The sequence below is a fragment of the Acomys russatus genome, chromosome 14, assembly GCF_903995435.1.
Source record: "Acomys russatus chromosome 14, mAcoRus1.1, whole genome shotgun sequence".
In the NCBI taxonomy this organism is placed as follows: Eukaryota; Metazoa; Chordata; class Mammalia; order Rodentia; family Muridae; genus Acomys; species Acomys russatus.
This window is the reverse complement of record NC_067150.1, coordinates 57,622,629-57,640,652: the sequence shown is the minus strand read 5'-3', so window position 1 is coordinate 57,640,652 and position 18,024 is coordinate 57,622,629. Positions and strand designations below refer to the sequence as shown.

Here is an 18,024-nt window from a genome sequence, read left to right as displayed (position 1 = left end):
TGCATTCCAATGCAAAACCAAACAAAAAATATCCTTGGAAAATATTAAGTTCCAATTTAGTTTTATTTGTTCTTAACTATTCTTAAGGCTCCTTCCCCAAAAGATAAAATGGTTCATTTTAATTTTTCACTTTATTTCCAAACCTAGGTTAAAAATATAAATCCACACTTAACTACTTTATAGGTAAAAGAACTGAAGATACAAATATGCCTCATTTTATATAAAACCTTACAGTCCACAGAGACTCTTATAACAATGTACACTGGATATGTGCATACAGAATTTATCCACATCAGGTTCTTGAGGAATTACCTGTTCCAGACCTGATTACTGAGAACTGTTATGACATAATTAAACAGGACTCTAATTCTCAATTAACAGAGTAAAATACAGAAATACTCTATGCTCTGTTTCAAAACTAGCATGGATTATCCTGCTTTTACCTGTGTGTGTGTGTGTGTGTGTGTGTGTGTGTGTGTGAGAGAGAGAGAGAGAGAGAGAGAGAGAGAGAGAGAGAGAGAGAGAGAGAGAGAGAGAGATTTTTCAAGACAGGCTGTCCTGGACTCACTTTGTAGACCAGGCTGGCCTTGAACTCACATTGACCCGCCTGCCTCTGCCTCCCAAGTGCTGGGATTAAAATGTGTACCACCACATCCAACTTTGTCTTAGCTTTTTAAAGTAATAAATTCATAAAGAACCATCATTAAAGACATACTCATTTTACATCAAGCACCACAGAATGCTTTTACTATTAAGCATGAAGTCCACACTACAAGCATATAGCAGACGCCTAGGTTTGTATTTACCTTAAGTATATGTCTAGGTTTTAAAAGTTCTCATTCTTACATAATAAATGATAATATGATGTAAAACTTAATTATGGGCTGGCAAGGTGGTTCATCAGGAAAATTATTTGCTACATAGGCTTAATGGCCTGAGTTCAACCTCTACAACCCATGGAAGTAGGAGAGAACCAACTCCTGAAAGCTTCCATCTCAACTCCAGGCAAGTGCTATGACATGTCACACCTGCACTCACACATGCACACACAATTTTTTCAAAAAGAAGTTTAAGCCTAAGTGTATAATGACACAATATGTTCAAATATCAAAAATGCACCTTAGATAAGTAAAATCTTCTCATTTATTACTTTACCTTTCATGTCTGATAGGAATCAATATCACAGAATAAATGATCAAAAAATAAACAAAAATGAATGATCTATAGCTCCTTTTTAAATCTGCTTTCAAAAATGTTTTTTGTTATATTAATTTATTTATCTAGGTGAGTAGGGGGCACATACTATAGTACACACGTGTGTAAGCCAGAGAACAACTTGTAGAAGAAGTTGGGTCTTTTCTTCCATCATGTAGGTCTTAGGGATTGAAATCAAGTTGTCAGCCTTGATAGGAATTACCTTGATACCTCTCACTGCTCCAAAGAGCCATCTCACTAGCTCCTGTTTACTTGTTTTTACAAAAGAGGTCTCACTCTGTTGCCCAGGGTGGTCTTGAACTTATGGACTCAAACAGTCATCCTGGCTTAGTCTCCCAAGTAGCTGGGAGTAAAGGTGTTACCACCATACCTGCCTGAGATAAAAATTTCAGTGGTATCATTTCCTTTCTTTTAAAATTACACTGAGAGAGAGAGACAGAGACAGTGGGGTGGGGCAGAGAGAGAGAGACGGGGAGACAGAGAGAGAGAGAGAGACAGACACAGAGAGAGAGAGAGACAGAGACAGACAGACAGAGACAGAAAGCCCACCCCAGAGTATGAGCACCATGACATGTGACGCCCACAGGACAGACTGCAGTTCTCATGTGGGCCCAAGGGATTAAATTCAGGACAGCAGGCTTGGCACAAGCACCCACTGAACCATTATCACCAGCCACTAAGCTATTTCCACCGGTGTTTAACTGAGCTAGGAATGGTAGCACATGCCTGTAATTTCAGTACTTGGGAAGCTGAGGCAAGAGGACAAAGTATTTAATGCCAGCCTTGAGCTTAAGACTCTCTTTTTAAAAAGATATACATATATATTTCAGTTTATTTTTTATAAAATATATAAGCCAATGAAAAGTAAAGACATATTACTTTTATCATCTTTTAAACCTGAAAATTCTAAGATAAAGAAGAAAACTAAAGGATAGCATAAGAAGAAAAAAAAAAATGGAAGAAAACAGAGACTACAGATGTGACGATCAACAGTATGGGTGACTGTGTTTGTCTGGTTGGGGTTCTTGTTTTGAGACAGGGTTTCATGTAACCCAGGTTAGCCTCAGACTTGCTCCATAGGCAGCTGACCTTGAACTGATCCTCCTGCTTCACATCAGAGTGCTGGGCTTACAGGTGTGCACCACCATGCCTGGCTTTAACATGGATCACCGTTAAGCATGGGTGCTAAGAATAAATCAAGGATATTGTTTGAAATTCACACATAAAATTAAGTCTGATTAAAAATATATTAAAAATGGAAATATCACCATGTATTTGCATACTATTTCACTATTACATTTAACAGCATATTTTATCTCAATTACAAGGTATTAGCACTCTGAATAGGCAAAAAAAATTTTTTACTCAATAATCCTATAGCCTAGTCATCTAAATATATTTCCTTCAATATATAATGCTTCAAGAATACTTTTATAAAATTATTTATTAGAGTCCAACTTTAATACAATCAAGAAATAACCTGATATATTTTCCACAAATAGAAAAAAAAAGTTTTAAATGTTACTTACAAAAACCATTTTCCTCAAAGAAAGAAAGCTCCTATTATTTTTTATCTATTAAACACATGTACTAGATAGCACTGCGAGTTAGCTATGTATTTACCCACTTCTTTCTCTTTCTCTTACCTTTACTAACTGCATAATCCTGCATGCTAATCCAAAGGCTTCTGGCAGGCTCTTTAGAACAACCCAATGCCAAGTCTACATAGACAGCAATCTCAGGCCGCAATTTGTAGTCAAAAGGCTTCTGTTCTTCATTTCCTGAAAGAGCTACTTCTAATAGGCAGCTCATACATTTATCTATTAAAAACAAGTTTTTGAATTAATAATGCTATTTACTCATCTCTCTCCCACCCTCCGTGTGTGTGTGTGTGTGTGTGTGTGTGTGTGTGATGCTAATGTGGAGGTTGGAGATCAATTGCAGGTGTCACTTCTCTCCTTCCACCAAGTAAATCCTGGTGATCAAACTTGGGTTATCAGCCCGGGAGCAATCACTTTACACCGTAAGCCATTAATCTCCAATTTCCCTTTATTTGGGGGGGAGGGGTGGCAGGAAGGAATTGGGGGGAATGCTAGGGATTCGAGACAGAATTTCTCTGTGTGCCCTAGATGTCCTGGAACTCACTCTGTAGACTAGGCTGGCCTCAAATTCAAGAGATTCGCCTGCCTCCCAGGATTAAAGCTGTACGCCACCACCACCTGGCTATATTCCCAATTTTAAATTTCATAAACTTTGTAACTGCAAATAAAATCTTATTTACTCAATGCATATGAAATTATGTACTGGGCTAATTTAAAGCAGATACTACTAAAGGGAAGCCCTCTAACTTTTTTCAGTAGGAGATAGTATCACCTCTCTAATTTCCGCTAGAAGAAAAATATGGACATTTTGGCAAATGGAGGCCAAGGATGCAGAATGCCCTACACATGAAGCACCACATTGAAAACTGTTACATTAACAAATGCACAGCATCCTTTTTGAGAAAAGTAGGACTCCCGGGAAAAAGAAGAAACCTTTTTCTCTTTGATAGATTAAAAGAAATCAGTTTAGAGTGATACAAAAGGGACCAGAGGAGATGGAATGGCGACTGAGGGGGGTGTGGGGCTAGGGTTAGAGATGGAGACCAGCGGCCTGCAGCGGCATCCCAAGAAGCCTGGGAAGCATGGTAGTGGTGCTGCTGACTTGGCGCAGGCCACTGACTCGGAGGAGAAGGGGATCGAGAGTACAAATCTGCAGGCGGCTGTGTCAGTCACTGGAGACAGAAGGTCCAGGGAGGACAAGGCCAAACAGGAGCGGGAGAAGGAACTGGCGAAGGTCACCATCAAGGAGGAAGATGTGGAGCGGATAATGACAGAGATGCAGATCTCTAGAGCAGCTGCAGAGAGGAGCTTGCAGGAGCATATGGGCAATGTGGTGGCGGCTCTTATTGCCTAACCAACTGAAAATGTGCTTTTCAGACATTCTGGACTGATTTACTAAAATGAAGTGTCTCTTCTCTTTTCCAGTTCCATCTGGAATCAGGTGCGTTATATATCTATTTTGTTGTCAGTTTCTATGTTGGACCCTGATGAAACTGTATAAACCATCAGTATAAGGGAGTAGCTAATGTTCAAATACAGGCTCTGTTTTTATTTTTTTTAAAAAAGGAGGTCAGGTGGGACCAGACATACTAGGAACAAAATTCCCAATTTTTCAGTTGGATCTTTAGCAATCAGAATCATTGTTATTATTAATGGAAACAAGGGTTTCCAATATACTGCAAAGTCTGGCTGTCTATACTGTCTGGGCTGTCTATCCCTGTCTCTCAAGTACTCGAATTTCAAGAATGCACACACCAAACCTGTATCACCTAACTTTTTTTCATTGTTCTAAATGACGGCCAGGGTTTTGACAAGTGCCAAACGTCAATTCAATCCATAATATTATAGAAATAACACCCATTTACTATTTTACACAGAAAATACCTTTTCTTGATATAAATTACACAATTTTATTTCTTAAAAACTAAAGAAAATATTAAAACTTAAGTTTATTTTATTCATACTTAAGTTCAGTTAAAAGATATGTGTGAATCCAGATGAGTGGAGAGTGGGGACTGACACTCACATGAACCCTGGTGCCCCATATTTGACCATGTCCCCTGGATGGGGAGGCCTGGTGGCACTCAGAGGAAGGACAGCAGGTTACCAAGGAGAGACTATATACTCTGTGAGCATATACAGGGGGAGGAGGTCCCTCTCAGTCACAGTCATAGGGGACTAAGGGTAAAATGGGAGGGAGGGAGGAATGGTAGGATAGAAGGGATGGGATAACAATTGAGAGGTAATATGAATTAATTAATAAATTAATTAATTAATTTTTAAAAAGATATGTGTGAATCAAAACATCTTCCGTACTCAGGAGATTACTGAGGACCGCCACAGGTATGAGTGATGAGAGCACTGGAACCTTATCCTGCTAAACATTCCCTGAGAGCCCCACAGTTCCCCTTTCTCTGCTTCATGTATCAGTCTGGCACTCGTTAGCCATAGTCAAGATCACTTGCTAGTCAGAAGTGGCCTGACGGGCGCTATTGTCCTTACTCTTATTTGCCACACTTCCATGCCCAGAGCAGAGCTTCCGCTGCCTTCGCGTCCTCCACCTCCTCCTCTTCCGCTGCCTTCCCGTCCTCCACCTCCTCCTCTACCGCTGCCTTCCTGTCCTCCACCTCCTCCTCTTCCGCTGCCTTCCCGTCCTCCACCTCCTCCTCTACCGCTGCCTTCCCGTCCTCCACCTCCTCCTCTTCCATATGGGCTCATTTCCTCTACTCCCCTTGCTATCTGGCTTTATCTTGTGAATTTTTCTTACTTGAAAAATAACAAAAATTAGGTTGAATATAGGCTAGCTAATCCTACTCAGTATTTCATACAATCAAATTTGGAGGCCCAAAGAGATTAAGTAACCATTCCTAGATGAAATTACTAGATCATATATTGGAAATGAATAAATCTTGTGTTCAGTGTAAGAGCAACAAAGTAAAGAAATGGGAAAGACAGAAGGAAAGCGAATTCCCAAAGACATTCCAAAGGGAGGAATAAAACCTGCCATTCACACTTAAAGGAAATGGCTATGCTGGCTAGTTTTATGTCAACTTAACACAAGCTACAGTCATCTGAAAAGAGAGAACATCAGTTGAGAAAAATGCCTTCATAAGACTGGCATACAGGCAGGACTGCAGGGCACTTTCTTATTAGTGATTGATGAGGGAGGGTCCAGCCCATTGTGGGTGGTTCCACCCCTGAGCTGGTGGTTTCTATAAGAAAACAGGCTGAGCAAGACATGGGGAGCAAGCCTTAAGGAAAGCAGCATTCCTCCTGGCTCCAGGTTCCTGTCCTCTTCAAGTTAATGTTCTGATTTCTTTGATGATGAACAGTAATGTGGAAGTGTAAGTCAAATAAGCCCATTCCTCTCCAAGTTGTTTCTGGTCATGGTGTCTCATCTCAGAAATAGTAACCCTGACTAACACAATGTCTGAAAACCGGGCACTGCTCAGTTCCCATAGGTACTCCTGCAGTACCCTCCATTCAGGGAAGCAGTTCTGTTACTTCAGAACACAATCAAATATTTTTTCCATGACTTGATCAAATTGAGTGAAAAGTATAAAAGACTGGAAACAGAGCTTTATTTTGGGGGGTTTTTTGAGATGGGGCAGTCTCCCACTGTAGCCCAACCTACCCTGGAACTTACTCACATAGCTTAGACTAAGATCTTATAACAGCTCTCCTGACCTGACTCCTCAGGTCCTGGGATTACAGGGTGAGCCACTGTAGCTGGCGCTAGGTCAGCAGATCTCAGCCTGTAGGTCGCAGCCCCTTTGCAGGCTGCAAATCATACGTCCCAAATATCAGCTGTTAACATTATGGTTCATAACAGTAGAAAAATTAGAGTTATGAAGTAGCAGTGAAGTAATTTCATGGTTGGGATGCCCACAGCATGAGGACCTGTCCTGAAGGGTCACAGCTTTAGGAAGACTGAGAGCCACTGCCAAGATTTCCCTACACTAGTGGTTCTTAACCACCCTGCCACTGCAATTCTTTTTTTATTTTTTTGGTTTTTTGGGACAAGGTTTCTCTGTGTAGCCTTGGCTGTCCTGGACCCACTGCAATTCTTTAATATAGTTCCTTATGTTGCAGTGATCTCCAACCATAAATTATTTTCATTGCTACTTTATAACTAATTTTGCTACTGTTATGAATTGTAATATAAGAAAAAGTCATTAGACACGCCCCCCCAAGGGGCTGCAACCCACAGGTTGAGAATCACTTCACTATACCATGATGCAGAATTTAACTATTTTTTGAAAACTATACATTATAGGTTTAGATACTCTTTATTACTAATGTGGAAAAATGCATGAGTTCTGTTTTCAATACTGAAGGAGTACATGTTCATGTGCTTCAGAGAAGCATATTACCCAACTGAGGGGTGTCCATTTCCACACCATCACTGAAAAGTGGTGTTTTCATCCAATATGCAGTATCCTGTTCCTCTGGAGACACAGGGGAGCCCTGAAGCATGCCACCAAGACATCGCCCAATAAGGAGAGCAATTGTTCTTTCCAGATCCACAAGCCACACCCACGACTGAGCTGGCTGAGGTAATGGCACACCAGCTGGGTCGATTACTTCTGGCCCTCCTGAAGAGAAAAATCAGGAGTAATTTTGTCTTTATCTGTTACCTTTAAATTTTAAAAGCTTTTTCATGGTCTCTAACTTATTATACTATAGTAAGATATTGAAGAAAGTGATTGTTCAAGGAAAACGCAGTATTTTCTATATACAAATTACCTGGTATATTAGACTAATTTAAAACTTATTCAGACATGTTAGGCAGCAGATAATTTTTCCATTGTAAAGTTACTAATTTTAAGATAAATATTAAATTAGCACATGCAAATCTAGCTCAATAGATTCTATTAGACCATCGAGTTTAAATTTTATCATCTTTAGTCAGTCTTTGGGACTGTTTCTCCAAAACCAAACAAGGATTCATCAATTAAAGTGACACTATTGTTTAATGATCTTCTGGCTTGAACTCAGAATTGTCTTATAATAAGACCCAGACCCAGGCTTTCTTAGTGGATACTTGATTCTAGAAGTTCTACACACACACACACACACACACACACACACACACACACACACACACACTTGTGTATGCATGCGAGCACAGGATAGTCACAAAGATAACAGAAGTCAGTGGTGGGGAAAAAAAGCATTCCAAAAGGCAGGTATTGTAAAGATTATTAATGAGCAAGCCTCTAATAAAGCTAATAAGGAAAAACAGACTCCATATATTTTAAAAATAGGAATAAAAAAGATATATAGCAATGCCTCCATAGGAAAATTTTCAAGCCACAAATGAATATAACCAATTTTATACCAATAAATTTGAAAGCCAACAAAATAATATTTTCTGAAAAAAAAAAAAAGCACAATTTCTAAATGGATTAGAAAAAAACAAAATTTCCACAATCCATGCACATATATATTAAAATATAAATAAATAAATAACAAGGGCCAGATAATTTAATAGATAAATTCCTTTAACACTTCAAGAAAAGATAATCTTTATCTTACAAAAATTACTTCAGAGAGTGAATATTCCAAATACATACTATATGGTTAACACAATTTTAACAAACTAGGCAAGAACAGCTTGAAAAGGGAAAACTTTTAAAAAATAATCAGTTACGAACTCAAAGAAACCCAGAATAGAAGGGTACTCAACTCACCCACTTTAGGAAAGCAAGAACAGCCCTGAAACTGCCAATCACTATTCTAATATGGTCATAAATTTGGGTATTTTGACCATTTCAATTCAGTGATCAATAGAACTGACCACTGCTACAGCAAGAGGGCTTCAAGATTATCCTTTCAAAGTCCAGTGCTTTCCAGAAACAAACAAAAAACCTCTAGGCACCGAACACATAGCGTTCTCAAAGTTACACAAGAAGTTACTAGCAGAAACTACGATCTAGAGGTTTACATGCCTCAGTCTGCATGACTCCTTCCAATTAAAAAAAAAAAGACAATTCCCTAACTTGAAAGGTCTTTATGTTCAAGTGGTAACATTTCTTTGACAGCCTTAACACAGACTCCAAAATGAAAATACAACCTATTGTCAGCTGCCTAGAATCGCCAGTATAGTATAAATCAAGAATGAATTAGACTGCCAAGTCTAAAATCAATACACTAAAAAAATAGTTTCTCAATTTCCATTTTAAAATCCAACCAGTTGTCTATATATCCAACAAAAAAATTTCCTATCAAATATTTAACACTAAAGTATATTATGTTTATTAATCAAACAATTAAATCAAAGATAATGAAACACTGATAAGAAATGTATTATTATTTTAAATATCTCAAAGGAAAAAGTAATGCTGACTAAATTATGATACAATTTTGTCATCTGTTATAAAAACACATTTTAGTTTTAATTATGTCAAACTCTGAAAAACAGAAAGCATTAGAACCGTTGACCATAAAGATGCTTTTTACGCCAGGTGTGGTGGCACATCCCTTTAATCCCAGCACTTGGGAGGCAGAGGTAGCCAGATCTCTGTGAGTTCGAGGCCAGCCTGGTCTACAAAGTGAGTCCAGGACAGCCAAGGCTACACAGAGAAACCCTGTCTCAAAAACAAAAAACAAAGCAAAACAAAATGACACATCCATAAGCAACTTTCTTGGCTACTGCATGTCAGTTGGGCACTTCGTAGTGGTCACTCTTGAAAGGCCACGTTTTGGTCACATGAAACACCTATGTCGTCAGGTATGGCTTTATTTGAGACACGCAAGAGGAACAGCCTCTCTTAAGAACGTTATTTAACTTTTTACTGCCTATACTTACCGTGAAGAGGCCACTGCAATTCTTGGTCTTCTAAAAGAGCAGCAGCTGGCAGGAGTCTATTAAGACAATCAAGAGGTGGCAAGAGGTCGAGGAGGTAACTCAATAAAGGACGAGCCACTGACACCGGAAGTAACAGTAAGGAGTTAACAATCTGGCAGAGCATACTGCCTGCAGCTGACACGTATATCACATCTATGAAGAGCAAGACATACAATATAAATCAATGATCTCAAGCTTAAAAGCAAAAACAAAAAAAACCTAAATACTTCTTCAGTTTTGAAAGAGAATAGACAAATTCAATAACTCTTTGCTTAATACGCAGCTGATAGCTGGTGTCATGTTAGCATTACCATCAGAAAATAGCATCCGCAGACACTGTGGAAAAGCAAACTTATCTTGCATGCTAACACACTCCACACAGGAACTGCTCTCCTAAGACACATCATAACACCACGCCCACTAACTCATCTCCACTTCTAAACTTGGCCAGACATTTGGAGTGCCTATAACAGGTTAAGTACCAATTCTAGATAGAGACACAGCCATGACGAAAGCAGCCAAAACCCACCTTCCTGTGATTGCTAACATTCTAGTAAGGCAAGTTTTGGTTTTTTCTAAATTAAAATAATTTTTAAAATTAAGATCATCGTAAAATATCCATCTTTCCATTATGAGCATCACTTTTCAGTCAAATTTGTTGTATTATTTCCCTGTACTCAGGGCCAGGAGGAATATTCAGAAGTGAGCTCAGTCTGAATGGACAATAAACTTATATTGTATATAGAACAGCCAAACCATAGTAACTAATAAATAACAGTCTTGGTTCCTCAGCTTATTTCTTTCTTTCTTTCTTTCTTTCTTTTTTTTTTTTAGGAGAAAAAAACTTCAGAAATCAACAACCAAGAAAATAGTCAGCAGGCAACTAGAGAAGCTCTGGTGTCTGGGAAAGTGCTCAGCTGAGTGCAAACACAGGAACACACGCATGATAGTTTAAGACACTTAGACTAGATGAGCCTATTTGGAAAGAAAAGAGGATTAAAAGCAAAATATGGAAGGGCATATTCAAAGGAAGAGAGGGCAAATCTTTAGAAAGTGCCAGAAAAACACTGGTCGAGATAAGAAAGAAAAAGCAGGACTGTGGTACACAGAAGCAAGCCCATGGAAGGCCAGGCATGGTGGTGCACGCCTTTAATCCCAGCACTTAGGAGGCAGAGACTGGCGGATTGATGTGAGTTTGAGGCCAACCTGGTCTACAGATAAGTCTAGGACAGCCAAGGCTACACAGAGAAACCCTATCACAAAGAACAAAAAAACAAACAAACAAACAAACAAACAAGAAAAACAAAAAAGAAAATAAAAAGAAAGAAAGAAGCCTATAGAAGAAGGAAATAGGACACAGCCTTTGGAAGGTTGAGGATGAGAGATACTGCCAAAATATGCAGTAAATAAATTGTTACATAATAAATTAAATGCCTTTAAATTAGATCTGCTGAGACAATCACAATCCTTTAAGATCAATCAGTATTACATCACCCCTAAACAAAGATGAAAGGAAACAAAACCAATACAAAGGAACTCAGGATCATTTCTCCTCTGAACAGAGGTGTCAGGTCTTCTTAAGGTTTTTGAAAAGTTCAATAACTCTTGCTTTATAACCACTGGTTAAATGTGAAATCAAATGCCAAACTCACCTCTTAGTTTTCCTCCAACACTGCCATTCCAAGGACTTTCTTTAAGTAAATTTGCAGAACGTGAATAAGTATCTGTAGCATGAGGCAGCAGGAGCCGAAGGTGTTTATGAAGCAATGCCACACTACTTGAGTTCTACGGAGAAAAAAGTCCCTAAATTATCACTCTGAAAGACCCAAAGTACAAAAATATTATGGCATCCCCAACTATCTGAGCTATAGGTTCCCAGTAGAGCATCATGAAAAGCACAGCATCGCACACCTCAGTGACGTTATTAATGTGGCAAAAAGCAAGCAGTTGTTTCTGTAGTGAACACAGCAGCTCATGAAGATGAGCAGGCTGGCTGTTCTCTGAAGACGATGTTCCGAGAAGGTATTTATCACTGTTCTTTTCTAGCTCTCCAAAAGCTTGATCCTAAAATGACACACATGATGAAGATTATATTTCAAATATGTTTTTTGTTTTGTTTTGTTTTGTTTTTTGGTTTTTCGAGACAGGGTCTCTCTGTGTGTAGCCTTGGCTGTCCTGGACTCGCTTTGTAGACCAGGCTGGCCTCAAACTCACAGTGATCCACCTGCCTCTGCCTCTCAAATATGTTTTAGGAAACCATTTTTATGTTTATTCTTCTTTATAACATAAGAAACACGATAAAATTTTAACATAAGTAGTTTTATAATTTTAATTACATATTACTTGGACACCACAGTATTTCAGATCTGACATGTTTCTGTCTTTAGAGAAGGAAATCTAAAATTTTATTTATATTGCTTAAATATTAAAATATTTTGATCTAAAAAGGTCCTTACCCCTTTATTCTTTTCTTAATATATTAAAAAAGCAAGGTACCGTATAAAACCCTAAATTTCTTAAGAGAGTCTTCATTAAAATTTCGGCCAGATGAGTGTCTGGGTGGCAGGTCTGAGGACCATAAGGCTGATCTGACAGGTTTCCATAGCCCATGCACACAGTGGAAAGGTCAGCAGCATCAGAAGGTGAGCTATAGCCAAGAAGGGAGGCCACGTGGGTATGATCTTGCAAACTTGTCAGAATTATATCCAGTTGCATTCTCTACACAATAAATGAAAAATAAACATATAACTATATAACATTCATTAGAAGAGAGAAAAAGGGGTTTTAGGACAAAAACTGTACTAACAATGCTAACTAATCCACTTACTTGCTTGATAAACAACCTTCAAGAAATACATAATTATAGGAAAAACTATTCAATTAATACCATTTGGGAAAATGTAGCTTATAGGTTTTCACCCTCATCTTTTATGATAAATAGCTAAGATAATGTGCATAATAATTTAAGCACTATAAGTAGACATTAGTAGGAAATACCAACAGACAAATAATGCTCACGTCATCACGCAAATTACTAGTGACAACTGCAAAACATTATAGTGGAAAGCATCTGTGGACATTATATTGCAAGTAAGTACCATGCTTCACCTCAAATCTATAGCTCTAAAACTGACTCTTCCACTTAGCCCGGCAAAGTATTTATTTTCATATACTTAAAAATTGAAAACAAGCATACTCCCACCTCAAGCGCTTTTTGCTTATGGTGATCTTTTCCTTTTGAGATAAGCAACTCTAGGCCTGGCACCAACAGCAGGTATCACAAGGCTGACTGGAACTCAGCACTTTACAATAAGCCAAGGGCATCTGGTTTGACACCATAATTAACACTAGAAAAGTGAATCATGATGCTAAGAACAGACCCCAAATGACTTAGTAAGCCATCATGTGCATCATTTCAGGTCACTAGACATCCAACAATTCCTCCAACACACAACACCAAGCACTACTTTGTGAATATATGTGGCAGTTGATTTGCTTTATTTTCCTCTCAGTCCAACTCCTGTGCCATGAGTGGTTTAAGTGCATGCAAAAGCTTACTTGTCCTTTGGATAAGCTTTCCCATCTATCAGGTCCTTGGGGCAGAAGAGAATGAAGTAATTCCATCCGTTCTCGTAATGGAGGTAACAGCATGGTTGCTCCCACTGAGAGTGTTTCAATTACCACCTAATATCAAGAAGAAAGAAAGAAAGAAAGAAAGAAAGAAAGGAAAAGAAGAAAGAAAAGAAAAGAAAGAAAAAGAACGAAGAAAAGGAAAAAGAAAGAAAGAAAGAAAGAAAAGAAAGAAAGAAAGAAGAAAGAAAGAAAGAAAAAGAAAGAAAGAAAAAAAGAAAAGAAAGAAAGAAAGAAAGAAAGAAAGAAAGAAAGAAAGAAAGAAAGAAAGAAAGAGTGAGTCAGTTGCACTGATTACCCCAACCTTCTCTTTTGAATAGCAACATATAAAAAGTGAATGAGTTAACTATTGGGACTACGTAAGGCTAAAGGTGTCATGTGAAAACTGAAAGCACAATAAGTCTTTTTTCCATTTAAAAGGTTTAAGAACATCGGCCAGATGTGGTGGTTTGTGCCTTTAACCCCAGCACTTGGGAGGCAGAGGCAGGCGGATCTCTGAGTTGGGGGTAGTCTGGTCTACAGAGTGAGGCCCAGGACAGTCAAGGCTACACAGAGACACCCTGCAGCTGATGGTATCTGCTGTAGAGCTGAACATGTCATCTAACTAAAGCTTCAGCTCTTACCTCTTGGATTTCATCTGGGACAGATGAGTCCATCAGTCTGAAGAGCAAATTTCGAAGTGGACCTGCCTGTCTCCCAAGAATACTGGTAGCTACCCCTCCCGCAAGGGCCAGAGCAAGGTGATTTGAAAGCAACTTCAGGCACAGCTTAAGAAAATTATGGTGTTCCCTGAAACAAAATAAGCTGTTGTGAATTTCTGAAGCATAAAAACAAATATAATATCCAGTGTGAGGAATATTTTTTTCTCTTTAAAAATGTTTTGTCACCTGGTGACCAATGATAAATTTTAAAACATCATTTATGAAATTATATATAACATTTGAAAAAAACAAGAAGTTAGTAATAAAAGTTTAGCTCTTTTCTATCTTATAAAGAAAACTCAGGTAATTTGGAGAACAACAAAAAAGAGTAAGTTAAAGTTTGAAAAGAATAATGAATACGTATGCATGCAAATGTATCTACAACACACCTTGATGAAGGAAAAGGCAGTGGGGGAATCTCACTGTTTATTTTATCACAGTATCTCTCAAGAAAGGAACGCAGATGTGAGAAGGTGCTCTCCTCAAGATCTACACAATAAGGCCGGTGCCATGCAACAACTTGTCTAGAAGGAAACAGAAGAAAAGCATCCAACAGCCTTATTATGAAACTTCTACATATGAGCAAAAACAAAAATTAAGACACGGGGGCAGGGGGAGGGACAACAAAACAAAAAAGCTTGCTTGATTTAAAAGTATAGCAACTGGTTTTAGTTTTTTGTTTCATTTTATTATTTTGGAATAATTTGTCTCACAAAGAAGACCAACCGGACAAAGGGCAATGAAGTTAAGAAAATGTTTTAAATCAATAAAGCTTAGTTCTGATTTTAGTTCATTTCCTCTTGATATGGAGACATTCAACTGTGTGTGATATACATGTGTTCACGTGTGTGTGTGCATGTGCATGTGGGGGGGTAGCTACATGTGGTGGAGGGAAGAGGTTGGTACCCTCCTCAGTTACTCTCTGCCTTATTTTTGGAGACACGGTCTCCAGCAAGCTAGTGAGCTCCAGAGCTCCATCTATGCACCCGCTGCAGCCTAGCTCCAAGACAGACACCTGTGCTGCAGCGCCTGACCTGCACACTGGCCTGGGGTCCTCATGCTTGCAAGGCAAACATTTTGCCAACTCAGCCATCTCCTCAGCTTTACACTGAACATTTAAATCATTCTCTAAAGACAGAGAACTCAAAACGAAAAGACATTAAGCAGTGTCTTAAATACAACTTGTCTTGAAATATATGTAACCTCGATAAACACATGAAACGGGATCTAAATGTGATTTCTATGAAAACAGTCAATACTAAAATTATATACCCTGTAAATAGCGTGTGTGTGTGTGTTAATCTTAAAATACTTTAAATTTTATTCTAAATTTAGTAATACTGCTGTTTGTTATACTCTTGTAGCATGAAGTGTTCTGCCCAAAGACTCATGTGTTGAAGGCTTGGTCCAAGCTGGCAAACTCAATATTGAAAGGAGGTGGGCTGTTCTACTGTGCCATAATGCTATGACCTACTTCAGGCCAAAGCAATGGAGCCAGAAAATCATGAGACTGATACATGTAAACCAAAAGCAAATCCTTTCCCCTTTTAAAGTATTTATATAGTTTGTTATAGTAGGCAAAGATATTAACACAAGTACTTACATCAATAACAATAATTCTTTGATATAAATTAAATGCCTTTTGTTTGTTTGTTTGTTTTTTGAGACAGGGTTTCTCTATATAACAACCTTGGCTGTTCTGGAACTCTCTTTGCAGACCAGATTAGCCTTCAACTCACAAAGATTTGCCTGCCTCTGTCTGCCTCTCAAGGGCTGAGATTAAAGGCGTATGCCAGCCACCACACCAGGCTCAAATTAAATAACTTTAAATTAACGTATAAGTTTACAAGAAAACTTTGTCTGTGAAGAGCTACAAATGATCTGTTTCTTTTTCACATGTATAATTTTACAAAAGAAGGCATCCTAGGATAAACCCAATATCCTTTCCCAATGCCACCTGGACACCCACATGGTGTGTTATCATGAACAGCAGTTGTGTAGTATGTGTCTTATTCTTATTGTAGAGATCTGCATATGTGGTTCTGTTAAACATGAGACCAATATACTTACTATCAAAATCTGTACTATTTAGAAATTTATTTTAATACACCATCATCATTATTACTAGTATTAAATTTAATTATTCAACTTCTGAAATACAGTAAGTAATGTTGACTCAATGGGCATTCAAAGTCCTAAAATAAACATAGGAAAAAAATTTTTTTAAACTGATAAGAATGTTTAAACAGTACTGACCTGTCCCTAGGGAGAGCAGTCCATGCCAAACTATGTGATGTCCCAGCTGAGATCTGCTGAATAGCTATGCCATCTAAGCCACTCACTTTCTTTGGTTTAGTAATAGGACCAGTGGAATTCCCCTGGCCACACTGTCCCATGGAGTTATTGCCCCAGGCATAAACTTCATTATCTAAAAATAAGACATTAAATATAAACGTTAAACTTGAATGTAAAACACTTTTTAAAAGGAATAATTGATAGTATTTCTTTAAAAACAAATGGCTTATAACACTTATAATCCCTGCACCAAGGAGGCCAAGACATGAGGATTTAAAGTTTGTGCTTAGGCTATAAAGATGCTACCTAAAATACTAAACCAAAAAAAGCAAACAGACTTTACCATGAGAAAGAGACAAACAATGACTATCTCCAATAGAAATATCAACGATTCTTGTGGCAGCCAATTCTTCAATGAGCTTGGGTCTCAAAGCAGTAGCTTCTGAAGAACCACAGCCTAGACAAGCCCCACAGCCCCAAGCATAGACCTGAAAGAGAGAAACACAGAGCACATAAATTCCTAAACAGGTAGGCTAGTAGCTGAAATTATCAAGGAGTGTGCTACTTTTCTGATATTAAAATAACATTTAGTGGACTGATCAATAAGATGGCTAAGAACCAAACATACTGTAAGCCCCTAGCTGCCTCACTGGTCATCCCCCACCCCACTCTCCAAACAATTCTCTCTGAAATACAGACATAAAAAATAGAAATGTCAAACTAGTAGCACACCAAGAAAATTAACAATAATTATTTCTTAGCAAATATATGTACCTTGCTTGTTTCACAAGAAAAAGTTAGCAGGGCTATAGTGGTACATACCTTTAATTCCAGCATTCAGGAGGCAGGGGAAGGCAGATCTTTGTGACTTCAAGGCCAGCCTGGTCTACAGAGCTCCAAGCTATGTCTTGAACCTAGTCACCCATCCCCCCTAAAAAAAGGTCACTGTCATTTATTGTGCTGTTTGTAAACACCCAGTATATAAACAGATGAGCAGGTGGGATGAAAAGAAACTGGTCACAGGTAAATTAAAAGAAAGAAGAGCCTCTGCTAAAGTTACCACTAACTGGCTTACATTTGGCAAATACTGACAATCTAGGCAGTAATGGAAATACTATCTTAAAACTTCTCCTTAATGCCAGGTGGTGGTGACCGAGGCCTTTAATCCCAGCACTTGAGAGGCAGAGGCAGGCAGATCTCTTTGAGATTGAGGCCAGCCTGGTCAACAATGAGTTCCAGGATAGATAGGGTTACACAGAAAAAAATGAAAAGAAAAGAAAAAAACCAAAACCAAACAAACAAAATTCCATTTACATGTTTCTTACATGGCAGGCTAGACCAAGGAGTGGCAATATAAAATTTATAATGTAAATCATAAAACTGGTTTTAATTATCACTCACAAAGCATATGTGAATCAGAAGTCAAGATGGCTCCCCTGAACACCTTCGTTACTGATTAATAACAAAATGACTAGTGGTGGCTTAGGCTGACCAGGAAAGACCCATGAAGAAAAGAGGAAGATAAAAGGAAGAATGTCTACCAATTAGGCAATCCCAACTGAACAATCAGCAAACTGAAGAATGTTTTCTCTCAATTGGCTTTGATATTATTATACTCACGTTTATCTTTATGTTATAAAGGCTTTTTTGTTATGGTTATTATTTTCATTTTGTATTCAAATTATTTCAGGAAAGACTGGTAAGGACAGGTTAGATGTCTCCATCAGAAGAA

The 18,024-nt window shown here is 38.3% G+C and overlaps 2 protein-coding genes across 2 annotated transcripts in view; one reads left to right on the top strand and one right to left on the bottom strand.

Annotated features, from left to right (window-relative positions):
• The window catches only part of Herc1 (HECT and RLD domain containing E3 ubiquitin protein ligase family member 1), a 161,019-nt gene that overhangs the window by 101,556 nt on the left and 41,439 nt on the right, over nucleotides 1-18,024 (bottom strand). Inside the window, exons 9-19 of the mRNA XM_051156694.1 lie at nucleotides 16,636-16,780; nucleotides 16,254-16,425; nucleotides 14,387-14,521; nucleotides 13,920-14,085; nucleotides 13,225-13,350; nucleotides 12,163-12,384; nucleotides 11,578-11,730; nucleotides 11,319-11,451; nucleotides 9,628-9,819; nucleotides 7,190-7,411; nucleotides 2,862-3,035 (exon numbers count right to left, since the gene is read on the bottom strand). Of these exons, the coding sequence (XP_051012651.1) occupies nucleotides 2,862-3,035; nucleotides 7,190-7,411; nucleotides 9,628-9,819; nucleotides 11,319-11,451; nucleotides 11,578-11,730; nucleotides 12,163-12,384; nucleotides 13,225-13,350; nucleotides 13,920-14,085; nucleotides 14,387-14,521; nucleotides 16,254-16,425; nucleotides 16,636-16,780 (1,840 nt within the window). The remainder of the gene's footprint in view (nucleotides 1-2,861; nucleotides 3,036-7,189; nucleotides 7,412-9,627; nucleotides 9,820-11,318; nucleotides 11,452-11,577; nucleotides 11,731-12,162; nucleotides 12,385-13,224; nucleotides 13,351-13,919; nucleotides 14,086-14,386; nucleotides 14,522-16,253; nucleotides 16,426-16,635; nucleotides 16,781-18,024) is intronic.
• On the top strand, nucleotides 3,817-4,170 carry LOC127198656 (huntingtin-interacting protein K-like). The gene has a single exon (XM_051156693.1). The coding sequence runs from the start codon at nucleotides 3,817-3,819 to the stop codon at nucleotides 4,168-4,170; it is 354 nt and encodes a 117-aa protein (XP_051012650.1).